At 46.4% G+C, this 24,355-nt stretch overlaps 1 protein-coding gene across 1 annotated transcript in view; it reads left to right on the top strand.

The window, feature by feature from the left end:
* The window catches only part of LOC144127504 (uncharacterized), a 173,881-nt gene that overhangs the window by 9,470 nt on the left and 140,056 nt on the right, over nt 1-24,355 (top strand). The window contains exons 4-5 of the mRNA XM_077660499.1: nt 12,776-12,897; nt 15,598-15,751. Coding sequence (XP_077516625.1) covers nt 12,776-12,897; nt 15,598-15,751 — 276 coding nt within the window. The remainder of the gene's footprint in view (nt 1-12,775; nt 12,898-15,597; nt 15,752-24,355) is intronic.

Genomic DNA, 24,355 nt, shown 5'->3' with positions numbered 1-24,355 from the left:
TCCCTGCAGAGATACAAAGCGATAACGGGAGCGTGTTCACAAGCTGCTTGACAACAACGTTCTTTGAACGGCGTGGGATTAAAATAATCCGCAGTTCCATTCCCCACCCTCAGTCAAATCCAGTCGAGCGTATGCACTCAGTGCTAAAGCGGATACTTAAGTCTCTGTGTTTTGAGCATAAGGGAAATTGGGAAGGCTGCATTCAAGCAGCACTCTTTGCAATGAGATCCGTCCCCCACGAAAGCACAGGATTTAGCCCCGCTGAATTAGTCTACGGGCGTGACTTGAGGACCCCATTGCGCATGCTAAGGGAGTCATGGGAGGGTTACAGAGAGGATCCCTGTGTAGTGGAATACGTCCTAAAACTACTGGAAAGACTTGCGAAAACCAGAGACCTCGTGGAAGCAAATGTCAGAGCAGCGCAGTCACTGTCTAAAGTGTACTACGACAAATCGGTACGCAAGCGCACCTTTCAACCTGGCGACGAGGTGATGTTGCTGCGTCCGTCAAAAAGGAACAAGCTTGAGGTGCAATGGGAAGGGCCAGCTAAGGTGGTGTCCAAGCTTTCGGACACCAACTACGAGGTCAAATTTAAGAACAAACACAATCGGATAATCAACAGTAATTTGATGAAGCCTTATGTGCAGCGTCAGGCCATGGTTAACATGGCGCTGAACATGCCAGAGGAAGAGATCTCAGACATACCTTATGTCATACATGAGGACGAGCAGGCAGCGAATGAGCTGCTAAATTCAGTCGACAGAGAGCCACGTTTGTCGGAAAATCAACGAGGAGACATGAAAAACGTCGTCCGCGACTTTGAGGCGGTGTTTTCAAACAAGCCAGGAAAAACAACCCTCGTCGAACACGACATTCAGCTGTCCAGCGAACAGCCAATCAGGAGCAAACCGTACCGTGTCTCTCCAAGACAAAAAGAAATCATTGAGACGGAGATCCGCCGTATGTGCGAACTTGGCGTCATAGTGCCCTGTGAAAGTGACTATACGTCACCAATAATTATTGTAGAGGTTCCAAGCAAGGAAGGATCCGAGACCTTGCGTGGACTACCGGCGACTGAATTCAATCACAGTGGACCAGACCTACCCCATTCCGAACATCGAGGAGAGGGTTGAAACAGTCGCTAAATCAGAATATATATCCATACTGGAATTAGTTCGTGGTTACTGGCAGGTGCCACTCATTGAGCGCGCCAGCAGGTACGCAGCATTCGTGTCCCCCGCGGGCACGTTTCGCCCTGTAATGTTGAGCTTCGGCTTGAAAAATTCTCCGTACTGTTTTTCAAAGTTAATGTACCAAGTGCTGCGGGGACTTGCAGATTTCGCTCTCCCCTACCTTGACGACGTGGCCGTTTTCTCACTAAACTGGGAGGAGCACATTGAACACCTGCGTATTTTGTTGAGCCGACTGCTTGAGGCTGGTTTAACGGTAAGAGCGGGAAAATGCCACCTGGGGTGCGCCGAAGTGAACTATCTTGGGCACGTGGTTGGAAGAGGCCAACGCAGACCTGCAGGACTTAAAGTGGCTGCCGTGGTGGATTACCGTCGCCCAACCACAAAATCGGAACTCACGGCTTTTCTTGGCCTAGTAGGCTATTATCAGCATTACGTAAAGGGCTACTCTGATTTAGCCAGCCCCCTGACCGACGCGCTGAGAAAAAGTGAGCCTGCCAATCTTTCTTGGGACCAAAAGAAAGAGAAGGCATTTCAGAGTCTGAAAACGGCCCTAAGCGAGCGCCCAATACTGGCAGCGCCAGATTTCTCGAAACCCTTTATCATACAATGTGATGCCAGCGACCGCGGGTTAGGCGCTATTCTTTGCCAGGAAAGCGATGGCAGGCACACACGGCCTGTCCTTTACTTAAGCCGCAAGCTCAGCACGCGGGAAGATGCGTATAGTACGTCTGAAAAAGAATGCGCATGTCTCGTTTGGCCGATAGTCAAACTGGCATGCTACGTCTCCGGGTCCGGTTTCACAGTATAAACGAACCATTGTCCTTTGACTTGGCTGCACAATATATCGCCCAAAAATGGTCGTCTACTGCGGTGGAGCCTGGCACTCCAGCACCACAGCTTCGATGTTCGCTACAAGAAAGGCAAGCTCCACACAAATGCCGACGGGCTAAGCCGAGCCTTTTAGCTAGTAAAGATTTTACAAAAGGGGATGTCCCCCAAATTTGTAGTTTTGGAGGTTTATTTCATATTCTCTTCCTAATGGAGAGCGCATATCTCCCACTTCCTTCGCAGTAATGTTGTTCATAATCAGGTAACATACCTAGGAGTACGTTTCCTTATTTCGGCCAAGGATAAGTAAGAGCGAGTGGTGTAACGCACCTTGACTCTAGGTATCTTGGCGGGCAAAATTGAACGCCACGTCGCCCAAATCAAGTCACCTATTCCCGTACCGCGTGCCCTCTAAGCACCAACCTGATTTCATTTAGCGAATTTTTTTCCTATCCACGTGTGCCTCGAGCGGGAGCACATGCCTTGGACAGGTGCCCTGTCATTACTACTCGTCGGTAGACACCATGTGTTCATTCAGGCAAAACATTTGATCTCTTCAAGTTTTAGTTGAAGTTTTTTGCTAAGTGCAGTTTTGGCCCTGAGTTTTGGTCTGGCGGGATGAGTGGGTTCTGAGGGCACGTGCTTTTGTCAGGTGTGGTTTGGCGTCTGTGATCTTTTTTTGGCTAGCATTGCAGAGAATTTCCCAAAACGGCCATCTGAAGAGGGGAAGCGATGCCGAGCTTCGGCACTGAAGGCCATCAGAAGACTCCCAAAGAGCATTTGGTTCCTGGCACGCCCAGTCAGCCGAGCTACGTGCGAGCAGTTCATCTTCCGGGCGCAATATCTGGCGGCGGGGGTGCTGTTGTGCTCGCGCTTCCTTCCTGTTGTGGAATTCGGCGAAGTGGGGCATGGGGAGGATTCCCTGAAGACCACCGCGAGGGTGGCTGAGCCCTCTAGGGGAGACGTGACTTCAGGACTGCCAGAGGGAACGACGACAATAGCGTCCCCACGTGTTCGAACAGGAATGCCGGAAGCAGCGACGATAGCGTCCCCATAGCAATTAACGATAGTGTTCAACAGGAATGCCAGCGACGACCATAAGCGTATTCGTTCCGGTCACCAGTGCAGGATTTTTCGACACCTGCGGGGAGAGAGCCAGCATTCCTGTGTCATGCAGCTGCCCTCCGGACGCATGTGCGCGGCCACCTGGAAGCCGCAGGGACGACAACGTGACCGGGTCCTGTTTCCTTTCCCTCGACCGAGCTATGGTGCCTAGAATATACTGGCTAGTGTGCTCAGCGCGCGCCCCGCACTATGTGAGAGGGTGGCTCCTTCCGTGATGCCTGCCCGCTACTGTCAATAAAGGGCGCTGCTCGCTGGGAGGGTGGTACAGTAGAAGCGTTTGCGGGTCGGTAGGCTGGAAACGCCGATTGGTCGGTGAGATGCGTGTCTGCGTGACGTTTTTTTCGCTTCGCCCTCGTTCTCAACCGGATGTGGGGTCGCCGCGCCTCTCTCGGCCTGTCCCTAGATAGCCTAGGGAATCGCTAAGGCCGGCCGGCCGCCGGGCGTGCGTGGTCCGCGGGCATTCTCTTCGTGAGCCGTGGCGGCGCCGCGCGCGTTTCGGGTGCTGTCCAGCCTGGTATGGCTTTTTTGCGTGGTGCGCTCGTCGGCGACAGCCAGCTGAAATTTCTGTACAGTTCTTGCTTCCATGACATTGCGACGACCCCCAAAAGGCGCTGACCCGCGAGAAATCGCCAGCGACATAAAGGTACTCATTTTATCTCAAATTTCGCTTCATGAAGTGCTGTACCGCTTACCTACATGCCTTGCGCATTCCAGGACCTCGTTTTCTCTGCAGAACTCACCAAATTGCGGCGCTTGTAACGTAACTTTTTTTTTTGCAGCATCGTTTCCTGGATGCGTCTGGCAAGCCGATGCTGTCCTTATTTGCCGCCGACCGATACCACGTGGCGAGAGGCCGGGGCATCGACCCCAGTGCGCCTTTGTTCCTTTGCAGTGGCAAGTCCAGGGTAAAAGTGGCCACAATAATTCTGCCACTACAATCTGCCTTTTAGGATCGGTATCAGCTGCAACGGTAAGTCCAGAAGTTCCGACTCGCGCATTGTGGAAATCGCGCCTGGCCCTAAGCATCCCGCATTCACCCAGTGCAGTGCAGCTTTGTTTAATTCCTTAGAGACTTCTCGCGCTTTGTCGAAATCGACGGCAGCCGTGAAAATTTACATATTAGACCTCGCTACAGCATTATCCTAGCGCAGCGCACCTTTGTTTCTTTGCGTTGGCAAGCGTTAGAAGCGCGCGCCGTCTCGCGCTTTGTCCAAGTCAGCTCTAAAACTAGCGCTAGGCCTCGTTGCCTGGTTGACAAAGTGTACGGTTTTGTTCTTTTCAATGGCAAGCCTCTGCCACTACAGTCGGCGGCCTCAATTTTTATGATCGCTGTCAGCTTCAACAGCAAGTCCAAGAAAACTTATGACGATCGCGCGGTGTGGATATCGGCGGTAGAGACAAAAACTCGTGCTTCTAGCTACAGACTTACCCAGCTCCAGTGCGCCTTTGTTTATTTCCGTACCGACTACTCGCGCTTTCTAGAAATCGACGCCAGCCGTGAAAATTTACATATTAGACCTCGCTACAGCTGTAGCCCAGCGCCGCGCGCCTTCGTTTCTTTGCGTTCTAACTTGTATGCAGCACACGTTTGTTTACTCGTTACTTTTGTTCTTTTCAGTCGTTTCCTGAATTCGTCTAAAGAGACGGGCTAGGTGGATTATTGTTCGCCGTCAGTGGAACCACATGGCGATCGCACTGCATACAGCACGGCTTTGGTCCCTGTGTCTTTAAATAAAAACATCAGATGTCGAAGGTCATGGTCATGTCCGAGGATTGCTTCGACAGCTGAGGCAAAACCATGGGGACCGCACACGCTGTGTCGTCGCTGCCAAGTGAAAAGGCACAAAACGGCTGCCAACCTTAATAAAGGCCCTTTTCGGGGCCGCCTCAGTGTTTCCTGGCAGATCACACGCTTTCCACCCTGTGCACGTGTTCTCATTTCCAATTGAATAGGTACTTCAAACCCTGCAGAAGGCTTGCATGCCCAGCTTTCTGGGACATCTACTACATGCGCCATCTACCGGCAGTGGCGGCGACAGGGAGCGTAACTGAATGGGAAGGGGTACAAAAAAAAATCGTAAAACGTGAACAAAAGCACCTACAAAAAATGCTTCGTGGATTTGTGTAATATACACTAAGCTGAGGAATGTGCCAAAGTTTCAGTCCTGTGCTATTAATACACGAGCTTCCCAGCGCGTTTGAATATTATACGATGCTGCCTACGGGAGGGGGCCAAAGTTTTGGCATTTTTCCAGACTTTGAAACTGTATAGCACCGTAACGCGGATAGATATCGAAAATGCTTCCCGGTTTTAGGTACCCAAATATATGGTGTTTAAAATGGTGTGCAACGATCTGGTATAGCTTTGATCAAGAAGCTTCCTGAGGCCTTTTAATTGAAACCTGATATTGCCTAAAATATGAAAGATGGCGCTCGGTAGCGAGCTACGCTGCAGAAATGGTTCGGACTGCTGAAGTTGCGTCCATTTCGACGCTTACTTTTTTATCGGGTGACTTTTGCCTTGCAGACAAGAACACATGTCAGAGCTCGAACCCAGTGTCTCGACCGGAGCTTTAAATAAAGAAGGTTGTTACGATGACCATGCATTAATGCAGCTACATAAAGTATTCGCGGCTGCTCATATATGCTTGTCGTGGAGCAACTTTGCAAATTGTCAGCCCTTTGCTATTATCTAAGAAGTTTATTGGGGCGTGTGATCTTGATATATTAGAGTATGAGAGCTAGCTCGCCTGAATTTGAGCTATTCTTGTTACTTTTAAAGAGCGTAGCGGCATTCAAACGGCCGACATCAAAAAGTATTCGCGGATATAAATGTTTAAGTTTATTCTTTTAATACTTATTTAAGAAAATTTGATATAGCTTTACTCAAAAACATTCTGAAGCTGTTCAGCTGCTGTCGGGCAGAACACAGAATTTGGAGTCTAGAAGCAAATAGCGTCTAGATAGACGTTCAGGTTGTTACTGTCACGTTCACCTGTAATGCTTTCAAATTAGTGACTCTAGCGTTGTCCGAATATGGTGACTCGAGTTCGCACTTAGAGTTCTAACCTGGGTTCAGAACCTTTTGTTTTGGTCAACTAATTTTAATAAATGTGCTCGTTTCTATACAAAATATATTAGTATGAATGTATGAATGAAAAATTTCACGCATGATCACTATTCATACTTTTATTGCTGCAGCTATTGGCGACATTTTTTTTTGCTGTTCTTTCATTCTGACTTCTGTAATATGCATGCATGATGTATTGCCGGGATCCATCCTGTGTAACACAACTGAAAAAATGAGGCTTCGCTTTTGAGGTACGAAACTTCGTTTTTAAAGGTACCGCAAGATACCGCCAACTTTTTCCCATTTTTGCAAACAAATTGGTGAATTTAATTGTGTCCACTTCTGTACTACGAAAAAGCGCTTTTACATGGACGTCATCAAGGAAGCAGTTCATAACGGTATATATAAATGGTAAATATGGTGGCTGTCGCAATTTGCGACGCTGCCAGCCGCTACGCTGCCAGTCGCTGCTACGCTGCTTCGTCGGCCGATTGTCATGATATCGCAGTTAATTCTCCCGCACCTCCCAGAGTGACATCGCAAGGGGCCGCCAGGTGCAAGAGGGTTAACCACGGATTAACAGGGTTAGTCGCGATGTCATATCAGTCGTCTGAAGCGACTGTCTTGAGAGCCTCCTTTGAAGAACGTTTGCATCTGTCCTTTGAGGCTGGGCTGTAATCATTTTAAGCAATAAATGTTTCTATTTCACCAGCATAATAGATGAGTTGCGTTATCGCAAGCAGCTTGCTTTTAAGACTCATCTTCTTCAAAATGCTATGAAAACGTGTAAAAAATTGACCGCCAATAGCAAGATCTAAGGATGTCAAGGGGTATAAATTAGAGGGGGAAGAAAAATAAAAAACAACTAAGTGTCCTGCCCACGCCAGTACAAATACTACATTGAGAATGTTAAAAGAATGAAAACTAGAAGTGCCCCCCCCCCCCCCCCCCCCGTTAGGACGGCCAATAAAAATCAAGAGAAACAACCCCACAAATACATTCAAAGAGAGAGAGAGAGGCGGGTGGGGTTGGGGGGGGGGGGGGTGGCAAAGTCTTGCACAGGGTGCCGGGTGATGTAAGGCCGGCTCAGGACCCAGCCGCTATGCCCACATTTCAGCGTACGCTAAATGCAACAACGCTCCGGCTGTTTACCCCCGGGGGGTCGAATTAGATCGAAGCGCTCCAGTGCGCTGTCCCTCATAGCCCGTAATGGAACGAATTTGTATTATTTCATTGTAGCTTTTCCCAGTTCCCAGGTTACTCTGCCTGCAGCAGCTTTGATTTCTGTGGTCGCGGGAAAAACTAATTATACTGCACTGAACAATACTATCGCTTACTTTGGAAGTAGCAGCGTTTGGTAAATCAAACCAAATACAATTGTAATAGAGAGGTAGAGCGCAACAAAAATAACCAGATGCTAAAAAGGAATGTATACCAATAAAATAAGTCACGAATTGCATTATATGTTACAAAGTTAATGAGAATATCAAATAGGCGGGGATGTCATTATAGCAGGCGGGGATGTCATTATAGCACGTAGCGGAAAGCACAATGTCATCAAATTACCATGAATGAAGGGGAAGCCCTCGTAACGATAACGCTCATGGGAAGTGATCTGTTACGTTTACAGTAATATTCGAAGCACTGGAGGTTATATTTTTTTTCTCCTTTGCACCGTTGGGGAGGAAATCGAGCAAATGTAATAGGTCTATTTTCATGGCGTCGCTGTCAATAAACTTGCACTTGTCAAACTATCTCATAGCTGGTGCGGAAGGGGTTATAACTTCCCCGCAAAAAGGCAAGGACAAGGGCTATAGTGCCGACATAAAATATTTTATTATACACTTTTTATACAACATTTGGAAACAAAATGTGTACAGTCAGAATCACATAGCGTCATTACCTTGTGTTCGTGTTACATGTACAACCAGAACGATGCACTCCAAACGTAACGAATATGAATATAACTAAACACACTTCACAGCAAGATGACATACAAAATAAGCAATACTTTGCGAAAAGAATAAAGAACAAGGCAAACTTTTCATCGGTTGTCAATCAAAATGAGTCAGCAAAGAAGGACATACAAATGAACGTAAATGATGGCATTGAATGTGCGTAGTACTGCTGTCGTCACTTTTCTCGAGCCTGTTTGTGCGCATTGTGCACTTGATGCCAGTATCATATGATCTACGCCCGATACGCCCAATCAGTTTTCTTAAATTCGCTGCAAAATTTTTTCCTGCTGTCCCGCAGAACTTAAAGGCGTGTGTGCATGTTCATTTTCAAAGCACCCCCCCCCCCCCCCCAAGTACTTTTTTTAGCTGTACTGATTGCGTTATAAATCGGTTATCCATGGTTTGTTTACATAAAAGAATTTTCTTACGCAAAAGACAAGCCAAAAGATCATTTTAAAAGTGACAACGGCAATACTTACAAAACACTGGTTTTGTCTCCTGCAGTATTCTTTCAGTCTCCATCAAACCATTGTCAGGGCAACCCGATAATAGCCATTAAACAGACTAGCTCTATCCTTAATTTTTGTTGCCATTTATCTATCCCGTAATACAGCAATCTTTGTCTTTCACGTAGAAATTAATTTACGATCACCACGTAAAATTAACTCACACAGTATAGCAGTATAGAGGGATATGAATGCATCCGTCATGTTCTCTCAAACTAATGAAGACACTGGATGCGGGGCCGCGAAAATATACCCTGGGGGATATAGATGAAGAGGCTACTGAATAATCTCAAAGGCGCCTTTTACTTCGGAATTCACGACGAACGCTCTTAGAGCGAGAATAGAGGTTATGCGAAGTCTTCAGCAGTAACCGACGGCTCGCCATATTATTGGTGCCACATTCTGCCCTCTGGCCGCCTACTTGGCACAAGAACTGGCAATGCTCTGCCAGCTTCGATCAGCCGCTACGCAAAATGTTGCAGCTGTGTGCTGTAAAGGGGCACTGTATCGAGCGGCCACCCCAACCTAGCTGCAAACACGGTACTGTAACTAAATTTTTTACGGTAAAAAAAGGCAAAAAAATCTTCTCGAAGCCATCAATGGCTCATGCGGAAGGTGAACTGCTGTGTGTCGATACACATAACGAGGGTAACAGATTCTATGGTACGCAGCCGTTCAATGGAAGGGACATTCAGTACAAGTTTAAGTTGGCCTGCATCGATAGCGTACCTCCTTGTAGTCACAGCAACGACTCTCAACCTTGGATCTCTGAAGCTCCCACACTGCGCCATTTACTTCAGTATTTGCTTAGGACGTGATCAGCTTTTGTTGACTGGCGGGAGTATATTTAAATCCATTTTTCGGGCTGGCAAATTCTTATTTTTCAGCCAGAAAAACGTAAACATTGTTTGAAACAGGTGGAGAATCAAATTTTTACTCGTGAAAATAATTGCGCGCAGTTTTCCTCAGTATCTCTTTAAAAACGCTCACCACGGAGTCAGTTCCGGAGTTAATGCAGTGAGGTAAAATCTAGAGACGGGAGAACTTTGAAATGCAGTATTGTCAGTAATAAGACTATTCTTCGCGGAAGCACAAACACGGTCACCAAGTGTGCCCTCGACTAAGGGCCGCGTCGTGTATGGGCTGCTCCCATACACCTTGGATACAGTAATTCATATAGCAAATCCACAATTTTCCGCTGCTAGATGACGAGAGCTACCTGCAGCTATCTTCATTTTCTTCCAGAAGCACCACTGTGCACTTGTGCGCCATGTAGAACAAATGGTTGAAAGGCCCATCTCGATGTCCACGGCCCACCGTAAAGTGACACCATAAGGGCAGCTAAAAAGAAGCAAGCATTTAGCGGTGTCAATAGAGGTTTTTATTAAAAGTTTTAGAGTTACTGGAGTTTCTAATGCAATAAATAGATGCAACCGTATATGACCAAATTAAGGATGGTCGACTCGAGCAGGAGAGAAGGAATTAGCGATGAACATCATTTAAGATATAGAAGTTGCGGGTGACGTGTGGCATCAGACTGTATGGTACATTAAAGAAGCGCACTCCGAATATACATCGAAAATTGAACAGAACAATGCCACCCTAGTTTAGGGCCGCATCCTGCCAATTTCGTGAAAAAAAAGTGACGCTCATAGCTGAGCACGTACGGTAAATTTTACTGCGATTAAGTGGATGAATTTCGCCTTAAATTTTAAGCACTCGGAAAGACAAGGACAACAGAACTGGATGGGACAAACGCTACTCGCTAATGTGTTTATTGTGAACCTTTTCTCCGGTGACCAGACTGCCCGCGCAGTCGTATACAGCAATGACTGGCGCAACGTATTCGACAAAGATAAAAATAAAATTCTCGACAACCAACCTCTCTCAACCAAGCTGCTCTCAATAAGTCGTGCGAGCATTGCATCACAGAAAGTGTGAGACTGCAAAAGCTTCGCCTAGAGAACGCCGGGTTTCCAGAGGAAACTCTAACATCTGTTGCGCAAAAGCTGCTGAAGGAAGTGAGAACTGGGAAGCAACTTAACCGTGACGATCCCCAGCGGCGGACTCAGCTTGTGGCTATGCCGTATGTTCACAACATGTCGCACCGTCTAAAAAAGGTGGCGAAAAAGTGTGGCGTCGATCTTGTTTTGACTACCCCGAAGAAACTAGTGCGCCTGTGCCCACTCGTGAACAGCGAGGCAAGGAAGCCAATGTGCACCAAGAACCACCAAAGGAAGTTCGTACCATGCAAAACGGGTGTTGTCTATAAAATCCCGCTCACTTGTGGCAAGGCTTATATCGGGCAATCAGGAAGATACGTTAATGAAAGGCTGAGAGAGCACCGGTTGCCAACAGAATCCATATCGGCGGGGGTGAATCTCGCGGTGCACTGCAAACGCTGTCTCATCGAACGGTACCCTGGCGACCCTGACCCTGTACCCTGCACACCAATCTTGCATGAAACAAGCATTCTAGGAACACTAAAAACGCAATCGGAACGGGAAATTTTCGAAGCTATGTGCATTGATAAAGAAGGTTCAAAATGTGTCAGCACCCCATCTGTTTATCTATCAAAAGAAGAGTTGTTCTTGAAACGTGGCGTTGCTACTGAGCGTGTGTGAATATCAGCAATTGAGATGTCTTATATTGAATGTTTTTTCGATTAAACGACAGTTGAAGACTAGCGTACGTCCTGTGTATTTGTGTTCTTGTCCCTTGTGTTCACTAAGCGCTAGAAAATATGAGTTCAAGCAATATCCAACTAGCCCAAGTTTCTGCCTTACTACTCAAAGGATTTATGCCATTGTGCTTACGACTAGACAGGATACTAAGGAGTGGGGTCGAAACCAATCTTGCTTGCACAAAAGCAGCAAGTCTTTCCGTAAAAATGTCACTGAGGTATCGCTGACGCACTTTTCATCCAAGCGGTGATTGAGCGAGGTTCCAATATCTCTTGTTCGTGCTGATTTTGGCCCGTCCTTAGATGGTAGTTTTGTGCAGTGCAGAGGAGCAGCCTGAGCATTTCTTATAATGGAGTGCCAGTTTTGAACTGCTGAATGTTCCGAAGGGACGCGCGTTCTCCCTTATTCGTTCATTAATATACCTCCAGCCACCGCGGTGCTCAGTGGTTACGGTCCTGGGCTGCTGACCCGAAAAACGCGGGTTCGATTCCGGGCACGGCGGTCGAATTTAGATGGAGGCGAAATTCTAGAGGTCTTTGTACAGTGCGATATCAATGCGCGTTAAATAACCACACGTGGTCGAAATTTCCGCAGCCCTTCACTACGGCGTCCCTCATAATAGCCTGGTCGCTTGGGGAAGTTAAACCCGCACAAACCAGACAACACCAATATACCGTACGGTCTGGCCGATGTGGGCTCTGCCACAGTTGAGTGATACTTGGTAGACGACACCTGCTCTTTTCCTCCCTGATTCTTTGGTATCAAAAAGGAATTGATGGCTACCAAAGGCCAGAATGAGACATCAGGCTGACTAAAACTTAAAATACAGTTTGCAGTTAGTACAGCCCCGAGTCTCATGTTCATTATTTCTGCGTCTTCCCGGCTGTTAGAGACATTATGCTGGGTAGCGGGAAGACGGGAAAGTTGAGAGAGACGGCGGAACTTAAGTCGGTCCTCTTCCAACTTACAGTTTCCCCGCTGTTTCTTATCGTCACGTCGAGCCAACTTGTTCAAAGCAGTACCTTTGTTGTCCGCAACACACGGTTGAGTAGATAACATCTGTTGCACGGAAGCTTCACAAATATTAATGTTGGCGCTTTTCGTCGTAAAATAGTTACCATTATTTCACATGCAATGAAAGAAATGAACAGGCTCCGAACACTAGCATGGCCATGTAATGTCAAGAAAACTTTTTGATGGGGGAGATATTACTACTATCTGCACTTTTGCTCGCACGAACACAATGGCCATTGGCAGTTAGCGTCGACGAGGAGGAGTTTAACCCGTTTGATGAACCAAGTGGCCAGAGCGGTGGTGGTGGTGGCGGCAGTGGCGGCCGTGGCGGCAGTGGCGGCAGTGGCGGCGCGTCCGGGCCATCAGGCGAAAGGAGAACGCCGCCTCTCACATACAGACCTGCGGGTACAAGTACGATTACAAGTCCGACAGAGACTACGACTACCTCTACTACTACAAGTACGACAACAAGCACGACTACGACTACAAGTACGACAACAAGCACGACTACCACTACAAGTAAGGCGACTTTTTTCACTTGTTAAACAGCGGACAGCGCGTCTGTAGCAGTCTGCCGTAGATTAAAAATTGATGGGATGATCGGCAGCAAAACGCAACGTATTTTGTTTCCTTCGACAACGTGGGGCACTTAAGCAGAATTCGCACACGGTTTGTCTGTGCTAAATATTTGAGTTTAAGCAATGAAAATGGAACGAAAAAATGCCCATCCTTCCACCGTACTTGCGCAATTACCGTAGCTTTAGCCGACGCCCCAAAATAGACCAATAACATGTGGGCGTGTTTGCGAGTCACCCGAGGAGTTGGTCTCTGCTCTTAGTGCACCCGCAAATGCCGTGATTTGTTGGTGCCGTTTCTTTCACCTCCTACGACCTGGGTCTTTATTCTTGCTACCTATATGGGACAGCAGTTTTTAGCTATCCTAATGGACGCAAGCCTGAAAATATATGAGAGAACAACGAGCAGAGACAGGACACAAGAGACCTGTGTTACGCTGCCTTGTTCTGTCTTATGTTTACGTGCCATCTTCCCAGCACGGGAAGTTAGGGAATGGATGTTAGGGAATTATGTGGTGGAGTTCATTTTGTTTTCTGTAGTTACATCTACAGAGTGCACCTTAGTTTGGAGTGACCGCAGCGCAGCAGTGGTGGCGGTGGTAAAACTTTATTGAATGCACTGGAGCGGGTTTTAGAGGAGAGTGGAGGGTTTCACCGCTCTCTTGCTTGGGTGGTAGTCCTCATTCCAGGACACCATTGGCGGTAGCCGCTGCCCGCGCTCTTTGGACCAGAGCCCTCTAGGATTCCAGGTCCAAGCAGCTGGACAAGGTCGCCTCCAAAAAAAAAAGACGTATGCAGAAGCGGCTCTGCTTAAGTAGAGCACTTACGGCTTAAGTCAGACAGACAGGTCACTTCACTTGCAGTTCAAAGGCGACAGTTTCTCGTTAGCGTACACGCCTGGGTTATCCTCTGTGTTGAATATAGACGATTATTGTACACAGACGCTACAGAAAGCTGTGTGTACTTGAATTGATCATAAAATTAACGCCAACGGTGGTTTCGAATCTACAATAAATAAATTAGCGTTTTATTGGATTGCTGCTGCAGCACCAATGCAAGACCAGAACTCTATGCCAATCAAAGAAAACCACGAAATTGTTCCGGTTGTGAAAGAGACCTGTCAAGCATGGCAGAAATGCTGCGGTTGAGATGTGCGCAAAACAGCCAAGAACATAATGTGAATTCCGTGATCTTGGTGCGCTTAGCGTGTGCAAATGTTAGGTCCAGAACATGTGCAGTAAGTGCAGGATGTCACATGGCAATTTCTATTTTCTGCGTGAAGCTGGAATAGTGATTCATACTTTTTTCGATGAAACAATTTTCCTTGCCTTACCGAATGCACCCAGTGCCGCCGTCGCTCGCACTATTAGTCTGCGTTCACCTTTTCGATAATCGCTTTTTGGCTTCCAGTTGATTGAATAGGTGACAGAAAATTCGCAGCAGCGGTAGAACATGCTTGAGAGAGTACCGATTTTTCTCTATGATATCGGTATGCCGCAATAAACCTACATGTCATCCGCAGCGGTACGTCCTTTGCCGGTGCATCCCCTGGTGTGCACCTTGGGACACGCGTTCGACAAGTACACTAAGCGCCCAACAGACGGCGTGTGCACGATCGTCTTCTTCGATTCACTGTACGCTGGTGGAAACAACCGCCTCACAGATGGGGTCAGCAGCTTCAAGGAAAACGCCAGGACGTTCGTGGACTGGGCGAAGCAAGGCCGAGCCACACAGTTCGGCATGGCCTTCGCCATCGAGTGAGCGCTTCGGCACGGACAGCTCGTTCTCGCTTGCTGACATGAATTTATTGCGCCAATGGCAATTGGTGTGCCAGGAGAGCCAAGCTCGTACTTAGACACCATTAAAGGTACGGCATGGGAACCAGGCGCCGGCCCAGCAAGGCGATTGTTGCCTTAATGCTGAAGCATTATACGGCTTACGAGACGTCAAGGTCTCGTCGAAAGTTACCAACCGCCACGTGGCACTGTACCACGAAGATTAATTGTGGTATTGAGGTATAAACTGGATGACGACTTAGTAAGTCGGATATAACGAATATAGAGAGTGCCGTCGTATGTCGTAACAAGGAACAGGATATAACGAACTGGCCAGTTTTTAACGAACAAGAGTGTGGTAATTAGTAAGAGAGCTAAGAACGAATATAACGAGGTATCGTAGTATGTCGTAGCCGAAATTGTGAAAATTTGTGTAGTATGCCTTAACCTGAAATGGTGTTCAATGTCGTAGCCGGAAATTGTCGAAACTGGTGTAGTGTGCCGTAACGGTAAACTGCCGCAGATAATACCCAAGTAGTCACAGAACAGAAGCAAATGATAGCAACAGAGAAGCAAGTAGCCGTACGCAGCAGCAGCAGCAGCACCAAAAGCAATGCCTCGCATTTCTCCACTGAAGCAGACTTCAGTCCCCTCGTAATTTTCAATGGTTGCATTCTGTCTAGCTGAGTATCTGCTGTGGTTTCTAATAATACCTAAGAACACCTACGATGAAGAAATTTTTCGCTTTGGCCAAGGTGAAAGACGTACACAGAAAACTAGAACGCATCAATCGTGGGACGCAACTTTCGCTTGACGCCCTTTCATAAACGAGTGTACACTGATGCCATTTGGTCCCCCGTTCTGCACAGGGAAGGCAAGATCGAAGAAGAGTCCTCGATGCCAGCCTTTACCGCCGGCTTGGATGCCCTCTGGGCGCAAAGCATCTCTCACTTCGGCTTTCTGAACGCGTACCTCCAGTACGCCAGTGTGACGCATGTGACGAAGTTACTGAATGTGATGAAGGTAAGCTTAAAAGAATCTGACATCAAGCCCTGTGCGCCGCCTTGCAATGGCTTTGAATATGCCAGAGGTAAAAAGGGAGGAGCCATTCCGCCGCATTCAGTCAAGAATATCTTCGGGTGGCTTCCCTAGCTTCGTCGTTCCACGCCAAGAGTCCGAGACCCTATAGTGACTACCGATGATTCTTTTGAAAGAACAGAAAAAGAAAAATCAGCTCTTTAGCGATTGTATGCACAGAGATCCGACGAAGTGTCTTTCTTTAAAAAATGCTCTCACGAGAGTGCTCTTGCAAGATTCCGCCAAGAAGTAAAAGTTGTTGGATATAAATTTTTTTTAAATGAAATGTAAAACAAGGTACAATGTCAAATGTTATTTTAGAATATTTCACAAGCGTTGTTCTTCCATCTCAATTCATTAATGAAGCCACGTATGAATTTTCTACGTTTTTCTTGCTTCAATAACAAAAACGAGAAAGTTGGTGTTTTATAATTTTTTACATAATGGTTGCTAACAATTTCCACATTGATTTTTGTTTTCACATGTACCTCTCACAATAGAAAAACTGGAGTCAAATCAAACAACACACAGCAAGAACGACTGGACAGACGCAGCTCAAAATGTCTTAAAATTGGTAAACATAGGCACCGTTGAGAAAATTGCTTTGAACGTTCGCAAAAAAATGATTTTTACTAAAACTAGGGCATAAATTAAAGATCAAGGCCCTTGAGACAAAAATACGTTAGATGTCTCATAATTCAGACCAAATTTATCGCTTGTAATCAAGCAAATTAATGTTAGAAAATTTTATTTCAGGCACAAAAACAAATATTTCATGTACGCACCTTACCTCCTCTACAGACACTGTCGAACTTTGACTTCCCTGCAGAACACGCACGAGGCGCTGACATATCTTTTTGGGCGCATATGCGCTCTGGATTCATGAGAAGTGGGCGGGCGTTCTTTCCTGTGCGATAATTGCATTAAATTACTCGTATTCACGGTTCTATGTTGATGTCCTCGCAACCAAATTTTACGATGGTTTAGCTGTGTGATGAAAGAAAACCCATACTGCTTTGAGGCCGTCGTCCGGACCAGACAGGCATCAGAGACAAGACACTGTACGTCGCGCTGATTGGTTGTATCGTGAGCTCTGCAAATCGGGAAATTATGAGCGTGCAAGAACGTGATTAGACGACACTTCGCGCTAAGCATAGAATAAGTGTTTCAAAGCGAACTGCGCTTACGTCGTGTTGCCTCATTGTTCAGCGTCGACATTACATTGTCACGCACATCCGCAGTCTTTCCCGCAGACGTGAGTACAGACCCCTTTTTGCAAGTCAACCGTTGACAGACAGAGAAGGCTGCAGGCAAGGGTGCCCTTATTCGGTCTCTGTACCACCATGGCATGGTTGTTTTTTCTGCTGCTTTATAAGTAATTTTCTTTAAGCGATTTATTAAAAGTATTATTATCCCACTGATAAGCATAACACATTAAAAACAAATTAACGTTCCCCTATGCACCTTGGTTTCGGTGACTGTTGGCTCCCTTCATATATATATATATATATATATATATATATATATATATATATATATATATATAACTAGTGTACTCCAAAATAACTAAGGCAACTACCGCAGGTTGCCTGTTCAGTAGAAAAAGTCGTTGCCAGCTGTGCAAACACATGGAAACGACCAGATTGGCTCGTAGCACAAACCCTTGTTTCCAACACGCCATTCAGGGAAATTTTAAGCGTGTATCAGACAACATTGCACACGTACTGGAATGTGGCCAGTGCCTAGTAGGTATCACACACTGTGGTGCATGTTTATCGTATTAAATTTAAAAATCTTTTTTTTTCCCTCTTAGCCGCTTGCTCGTTCGCGTTAACTTTACCTACGCAGTAAGTTTCGCAGCCGCACTTCCCTGCTTTGACCGTGCGTGATGCAAATCGGTAATCGTTTGCGCCGAGGTGGACCAAGCGAAAGCCTTCAACTCCGGGCTTCCGCAGAGAGCGGTGGTGGCTCCGTGAAATGACTCGACCACCTTACAACGCTCGGCGTGCCGCCTTTCGCGTTGTGGCGCTTCCTGCTGCTCACCAGATCTTTAGAGGCAACCCGCCGTTGCGACTTTAGGTTCTTCTAACACGGAACCGACGATTAGACGCTTACATCATGTGCGACGGAACCTCGCGACTCTCGTTATCTGAGTTAGTACCAAGCGGCAGTTACTGCAATGTATCTACGTACAAGCTAATACATGCGCAGTTGCACGGGAAACAAGCAAGCGGATAAAGCACAAAATATTTTAATTCGCTTTAATAAGGTTCCACAACAACCCTCGAGGAAAACCCCACAACAGGTTAAGAGTCATATCGAACAATCACCGCGCCCACGTCTAGTGGCCCCTCAACCTTCTCCTAAAGAAACAGTTAACAAAATGCCATAAATTAGAAAAACAAAGCGGGACACCACAGCAAAAAAAGCTCGAAAACTACTTGTGGGCCTGACAAAAGAAGACCATATTTCATATTTAAATGCAAAGCAGTGGAATGCGGCAGTAATGAAATTAAAGCCTTTCATCTTCCTTGGGGTCACAACCGACTAGAAATTCCTTTCTGTAGAAAAATTTCTCCTCTGGAGATCCACAAAGAACATTACTACCAACCCACATCCTGGGAACGAATCAGTGAAGTAACTATGTGTACCACCCGCCACCGAAAAACTGATCTCCAGTCAACGTCCTTATCCAGGTAAACAAAGTGCTCCATCAGGCAGCATCCCACGAGGTCATCTTCAAGAAACTGTACCACTCTACCACTCCCCGATAGACAGTTTATTCGTTTTCTTTCTTTTTTTATGATTTATTGTAGCGATAGCTACATTACGGTAGACGTTCGAGCCTTCAGCGTGGCGCCGCCGCCACGCTGGCACGTGGTTGGTCACGGGGTTGGTCACGTGACCAAGTTCCACTCGGCCAGCTGTAGCTATCGCGTCACTACAGGCTTAACTAAAGCTCAACCACCTACAATACTTTTTCCCTTGCTAATAGCGAGAAGCAGTGGCTACTTCGCCCACAATCCACTGTCTACATGAAGCATTTTCCCTGAATTAAATTTTCCTTTTATTTTCCTCTCTCCTCATTTACTTTTGACAAACAGTCAACCTTCTCTTTATTTGCCTCTTTTTTGTTTATTTGCCATCTCATTTCAACCCTTTAATTGTGAGAGCTTCTGTACGTACATTTAAGTTGCGATGGACACGAGTCTGTTGCCTACGCGTTGACCGGAAATCAATACCTAAATGAAAGAGTTTTAAACTTCGCTACTTCCTATAGGAGCCTAGCACACTTTCCGGAAGCTTTTTATGTACAGTTGAGTTCACCTATAACGGCCACAGTTATAACGAACGCTCGCTTGTTAGGAATGAGGGTGGTGCTGTCGTAAAAATATGTATTAATGCGACGATACTCCTTCTCAGATAGAGCCAACAAGCGTACCCGCACACCTCGGTTATAGAGAACGAAAAGGTGCTACAGACTCTGCTTTGCAATTGACAAACTCGCGCTTCCTGCGGTGGAAAACACCGAGGGGTATTTCCCAGTCTCTGTGACGCAACCTCCCTTGCGCCCCTCTAAACAGCGTTGCTATTAGAGAAAGTAAAAATAAAGACAGGGACAATAACAGATGCGACCACCAAAATGTACGTGTTTCAAGGCGACGCTTGCACAAGTACTGAGCACAGCAAACTTCGCGTTACCGTCCTTCTGTGTTTGAGGACAGAACTGCTGCCGTCTGTCATCGGAATGTCACGCAGATCGAGGTGATTTGCGAGCTGTTAACAGGCTGTTAACATCAAGTGCTGCGGCAGGGAGCAGACGACCGCACTGGCGGATTTGAAAAACGCCGTGATCTGGTTTACATTGAAGTAGTAGACGCACATAGAGACAAGTTAACGCCACTGCTATCTGACGCTATATTTTTGGTTGTAATATAGAAAGTGTACTTACCAAGAACATCGGATACAACTATCGTAATCTACCTGAGCATTTGGTTCGTTATAAGCGGGCTGGACTGTACATAAAAACGTCAATAGGTAACCTGTTTGACGCGGACAAGCACAGTTTAAATCGTGTAATACAACCCGCCTTTCTAGGTTTGCTTAAATTTACCGTTTCCGTTGAAAGGTATTTCTGTCGCTCAGAACAGAAGAAAGCCGTGCACGCCAGCAGATCTCTGTTTCCTCACTAAAGGCCACCGAAATTAAGCTGTGTTAAAAAAAAAGGCAACGGCCTAGATACGTGAACCAAACGCAGACAGACTAACCGACTTCACGCATTGGAAAGCTTATGGAACGCATGATTCAGGCAAGACTGACGCACATCATAAAGCAGAATGACCTGTGGCCGCACGAGATAGCCGGGTTCCAGCCGGACTTGTGCCATGAGGACGTGATGCTTCCCTAACAACACGACAGGTAAATTCGAGATCCAGACACGCGAAGGTAATTCTAGGATTCGATATAACCAAAGCCTACGACAATATCAAGCATGCCGCGATGCTTGGGGGGCTTCAAGAGATAGGAGCCGGCAGGAGGCTAAACTTACGATTTCAGGGCGTAGAATCCCCCGAGGTCCACCTGGGAAGTAAGCGTACAGGGTGAGGCTAAGTTTACTCCCCCCTTCCTTTTTAACATGGCGACGAGGGGCCTTCCCGCCGCCCTCAGGGACCTAATATTTATTATGAACCCGGATGACGTTTGCCTCTGGATGAGCAGTGGCAGTGACTGTAGCATAGAAGAGCGCCTGCAGGAGGCGGCGGACACTGTAGTGTCCTACGCGGCCGAAAGGGGCCTTCAATCCAATATCTTCATACAAAATCTGAAAGCACTCCGGTGCCATCTCTAATTTAATTTCGAAATTAAGGTTGAAGGCAAAACCATACCGAGAGTTATTCAAATAGGTTCCTCGGACTCTTCATCCACGAGGACTGGTATAATAAAGGAACTATCAAGAAGCTCAGCAGCTACGCTGAACAAGCAACAGGGGTTTTCAGCTAGTCTGCGTGGATGCAGCGAGTTGAAGCTTGGGAACGGCGGTTGCCTCGGTAGTCAACGGCCGAGGTGCACCAGTCGACCACCGCCTCCATTTGTAGAAGAAGCGTAGATGCGGCCGAGTAGGTCGAAACAGCGCTGGCTTGTGCCGGAGCATTGTTAATTTGATTCTTAGCGACAGATAACTCTAATATAGAATATTGCAAAGAGCACGGTCTCAGCGGAACGGCTCGTCTCCTGTTTGCAGCCAAAATAGATCGCACGATTACGTAAATATCGGCCCCTGCACACACATCCGTCCCCGGTAACGAGGCGGCCCATACGTTAGCCCGAGATCTCTACTTCCGGGTAACCGTAGAGCCGTCAGACTGCCAGGGGATGGGCAAAAGTTTGCAAGCATAAGCTGAAATTGAAGAGAACTGTGGGTTAGGAAGGCGTCTGTTGTCACCACCAGATCCAAGCTTAAACAATGAAGAGGCCGTCCCCTGCCGACGATCAGAAGCCGAATATTTTGCAAACACCATGTTGTTGTTTCGCTCCCAGGTAGACGGCAGGAAAGACAATGAATGTAAGACCTAAGGAGCGAGGGGGACCCTCGATCAGATAATTTGTGAATGACCCGGATGCCGGGCCGCTGACGTCTCTCAGCGAAAAAAAGGCTGTAATAAAAAGGCATTCGAACACATTGTCCTAATTTCATAGCAATTGCATTTTTTGTGCCTATGCTTAAATTTCAATACGACTGCATTTTAAATATCCTAAGAGTAATGTTTTCAACATTTTTACAAATGCATCAAATATACATTTTCTGTCCGCTTAGTATATTGATTATAAATTAAAAATATGCATTAAATACATAAAATCACATTAAATTACACAAAATGTACAATTCTCACATTAATAATATACTAAAATACACATTAAATACACACAATTATTACATTATATATGTATTCACTTCGCCTTAAAAAGCTGTACTAGTCGAAATCACCGTATTATACTGATCAATGTGGTCAACAGCAGAAGTAATCACTGAACTGGCTATACGCATCAGGAGGCAGTCAATCCCAAAGAAAACGCGTAGTCATGGATATGTATATGACAATGCAAGATACAAGTGACGGGACTTGAACGGGAAAGATGTCGCCAAGCGTGATACTTGGCTTCGCTTATATGTACCCCCGAGCGGAGACATATTATCTTGCCCGATGAGGCGAATTTTGCGCAAAGACTTTCGGCCCCCAAATTATCGCACAAGAGTCAAGGGGCCGCTTTCGAATCTCCGGTCTATCTAGAACCAAACTGATGGTCGTAACCTGCGTCAGGCACCGGTCAGTAGTCGAACTCAACCAACAAATACATGGGCGTCTATGGGAGCCGGTCGGCCCTGCCAGTCGGGGTCCTTTTCGCTGGCATGTTCGGGCCCGGAGGTGCGCACGGCGCCCTTGCCGGTATAATGCTATACCGCTGTCCACACGTAATTTAAATAAGTTGTGTGTGCCTTGTTGCTAGAAGTTACCATAAAGGGATGGACGACAGAAAAGAGAGTTTTCGCTGTTCCCGGAAACGTGATTTAGAGCACTAGGATGTTCCACGGCAGCCTGAAGTGCGCTGCAAATATGCTGGCGCGGACTACCCATTTGTTAGAATTGAAATATACTTTCGACGAATTAAATACGTATCTACAAAAGCACACTTTAAATACATTGCCAACATACAAAAGCGATTTCTCGAAACGCGATTTCCAGCACCAGGTTGTTCAACGGATGCTTGCAGTGTAATGCAAATATGTTTGCGCGGACAGCTCATTCGTTAGAATTGAAGTATACTTTGGACGAATTAATGTAGAATTTGCGAGAATACACTTTCAATACATTGCAAACATGCAAAGGGCATTTCCCGAAACACGATTTCGAGTACTACATTGTTCTATGACAGCTATATGTGCGCTTCAAATATGTTTAAAATGACTGCCCATTTGTTAAAAGTGAAGACGAATCAATTTCATATAAACAAAAGTCAATGTATTAAAATATACATTGACAACATGCTAAGGCCGCATACATATTTTTTCACGTATTTGAAGCGTGCTCGAAGCATGCTTTAAGTGGCGCATTTTGGTAACTGTTAAGAATATATTCGAATACCAATCTTAAAATAGCAGGAACCTATTTCCGGCATATTTTTAATGCATTCATGATTACAAAATATGCTTAAAATGTATTCTCAATATTCCGCCCTATATTTCAAACGTATTAGATTTTCTTAAGGGTTATTATTCATTCATTCTTTTTTTTTCTGACTATACAATGAAAAAAGGAGCCAAGGGAAAAGCCGCTCCAGCACGGCTTGAGTTGTCCTTGGTCCCACTTATCAGGCTGTGGCAACAGCGAGAAAAGCACAAAAAGCAATGTCCTAGGACGCAGCTAGCTCAGTCAGTATACAGCAATAAAAATGGAGGCGTATCAAGTGGTACAAACATTCATTTTATCAAAATAAACTACATCACACTGCACCAATTGAGTACATATCATAGGGTACACAAAATAATAGAGTAATATTCAGCGGATGAACATGGCAATGAGATCAGAAAGTTGCACTTTAGGCCTTTAACATATGTGGTAGCAGATCATGCAGCATTTGTCGACCGTAATTAGTTTATCAGGTAGATATTTTCCAAACTTCTAAAATTAAAAGTAGAGAAGCCTGGGAGGCTCCGCTGCGGAGTGAGGTCCCCGCCGACCAGAAGCGAGATGCCAGTCTGGTAGGTGAGGCTGCGAAGAATCAATATGTCTTCGCAACTCTCAAGTCGCGGAAGCCCCGTCCCCTTGGAATGCTTGCCAGGTGCGGAGACCAGGTGACAGTCTACACCGGAAAAAAGTTTTAATTATCATCATGATCATCATCGGTTTACAACAATGAGAAGACCGCAGAGTTCTCGGTTACTGATTTCATCATCGCTTAAAGCTCTTTCTGGTTCCTCTTGGTTTTCTAGGAATACTTTCAGATCTTCAACCTCTTTTGTTCACGGCTTAACATTCTTTCAGTCGGCTGGAGAAGGGAACTGAGCCAGCACGAGGAGCATGGCGTTGCATATCCCTCTTTGATACCCCTAGCGGCGTGGTGCTGGGCGCGCAGGGGCTCCGCGCGTAAGCCTAGCAATTCATCGGGTCGCTGCTTAAACTAAGAGAACCCACCTCGCGTCGAAGACGACCTCAGTCACAGGTCCGGTGCTGCCGCAATACTCCAAAAGATGAACGAATGCAACCCTACTGCCGATGCAATTAAACACTCTTTCCTGGAGAGTGGCCCAATTCCGACGACCGGACTCGACAACGCGCCTTCTCTGCAGAACAGTGTGGGGCCACTCTGATGCGAAACTTGGCCATCACCTCCTGTATACGTAAGCCAAATAACCCCAATCCCTCTGTGAACAGCGGCTGGAGTGGAGCGCACCAAGTCGGTGGACATAGCAGTGACACAGCGGAGGATTCTAAGCATATCTGGTCTCGGACAATGCCATAACATTGACCTGCGAAACTTCTCTAGCAGCTG

Source organism: Amblyomma americanum, chromosome 1, assembly GCF_052857255.1.
Source record: "Amblyomma americanum isolate KBUSLIRL-KWMA chromosome 1, ASM5285725v1, whole genome shotgun sequence".
In the NCBI taxonomy this organism is placed as follows: Eukaryota; Metazoa; Arthropoda; class Arachnida; order Ixodida; family Ixodidae; genus Amblyomma; species Amblyomma americanum.
Note: the sequence above shows the minus strand (reverse complement) of the source record. Positions and strands in the feature narration are given on the sequence as shown.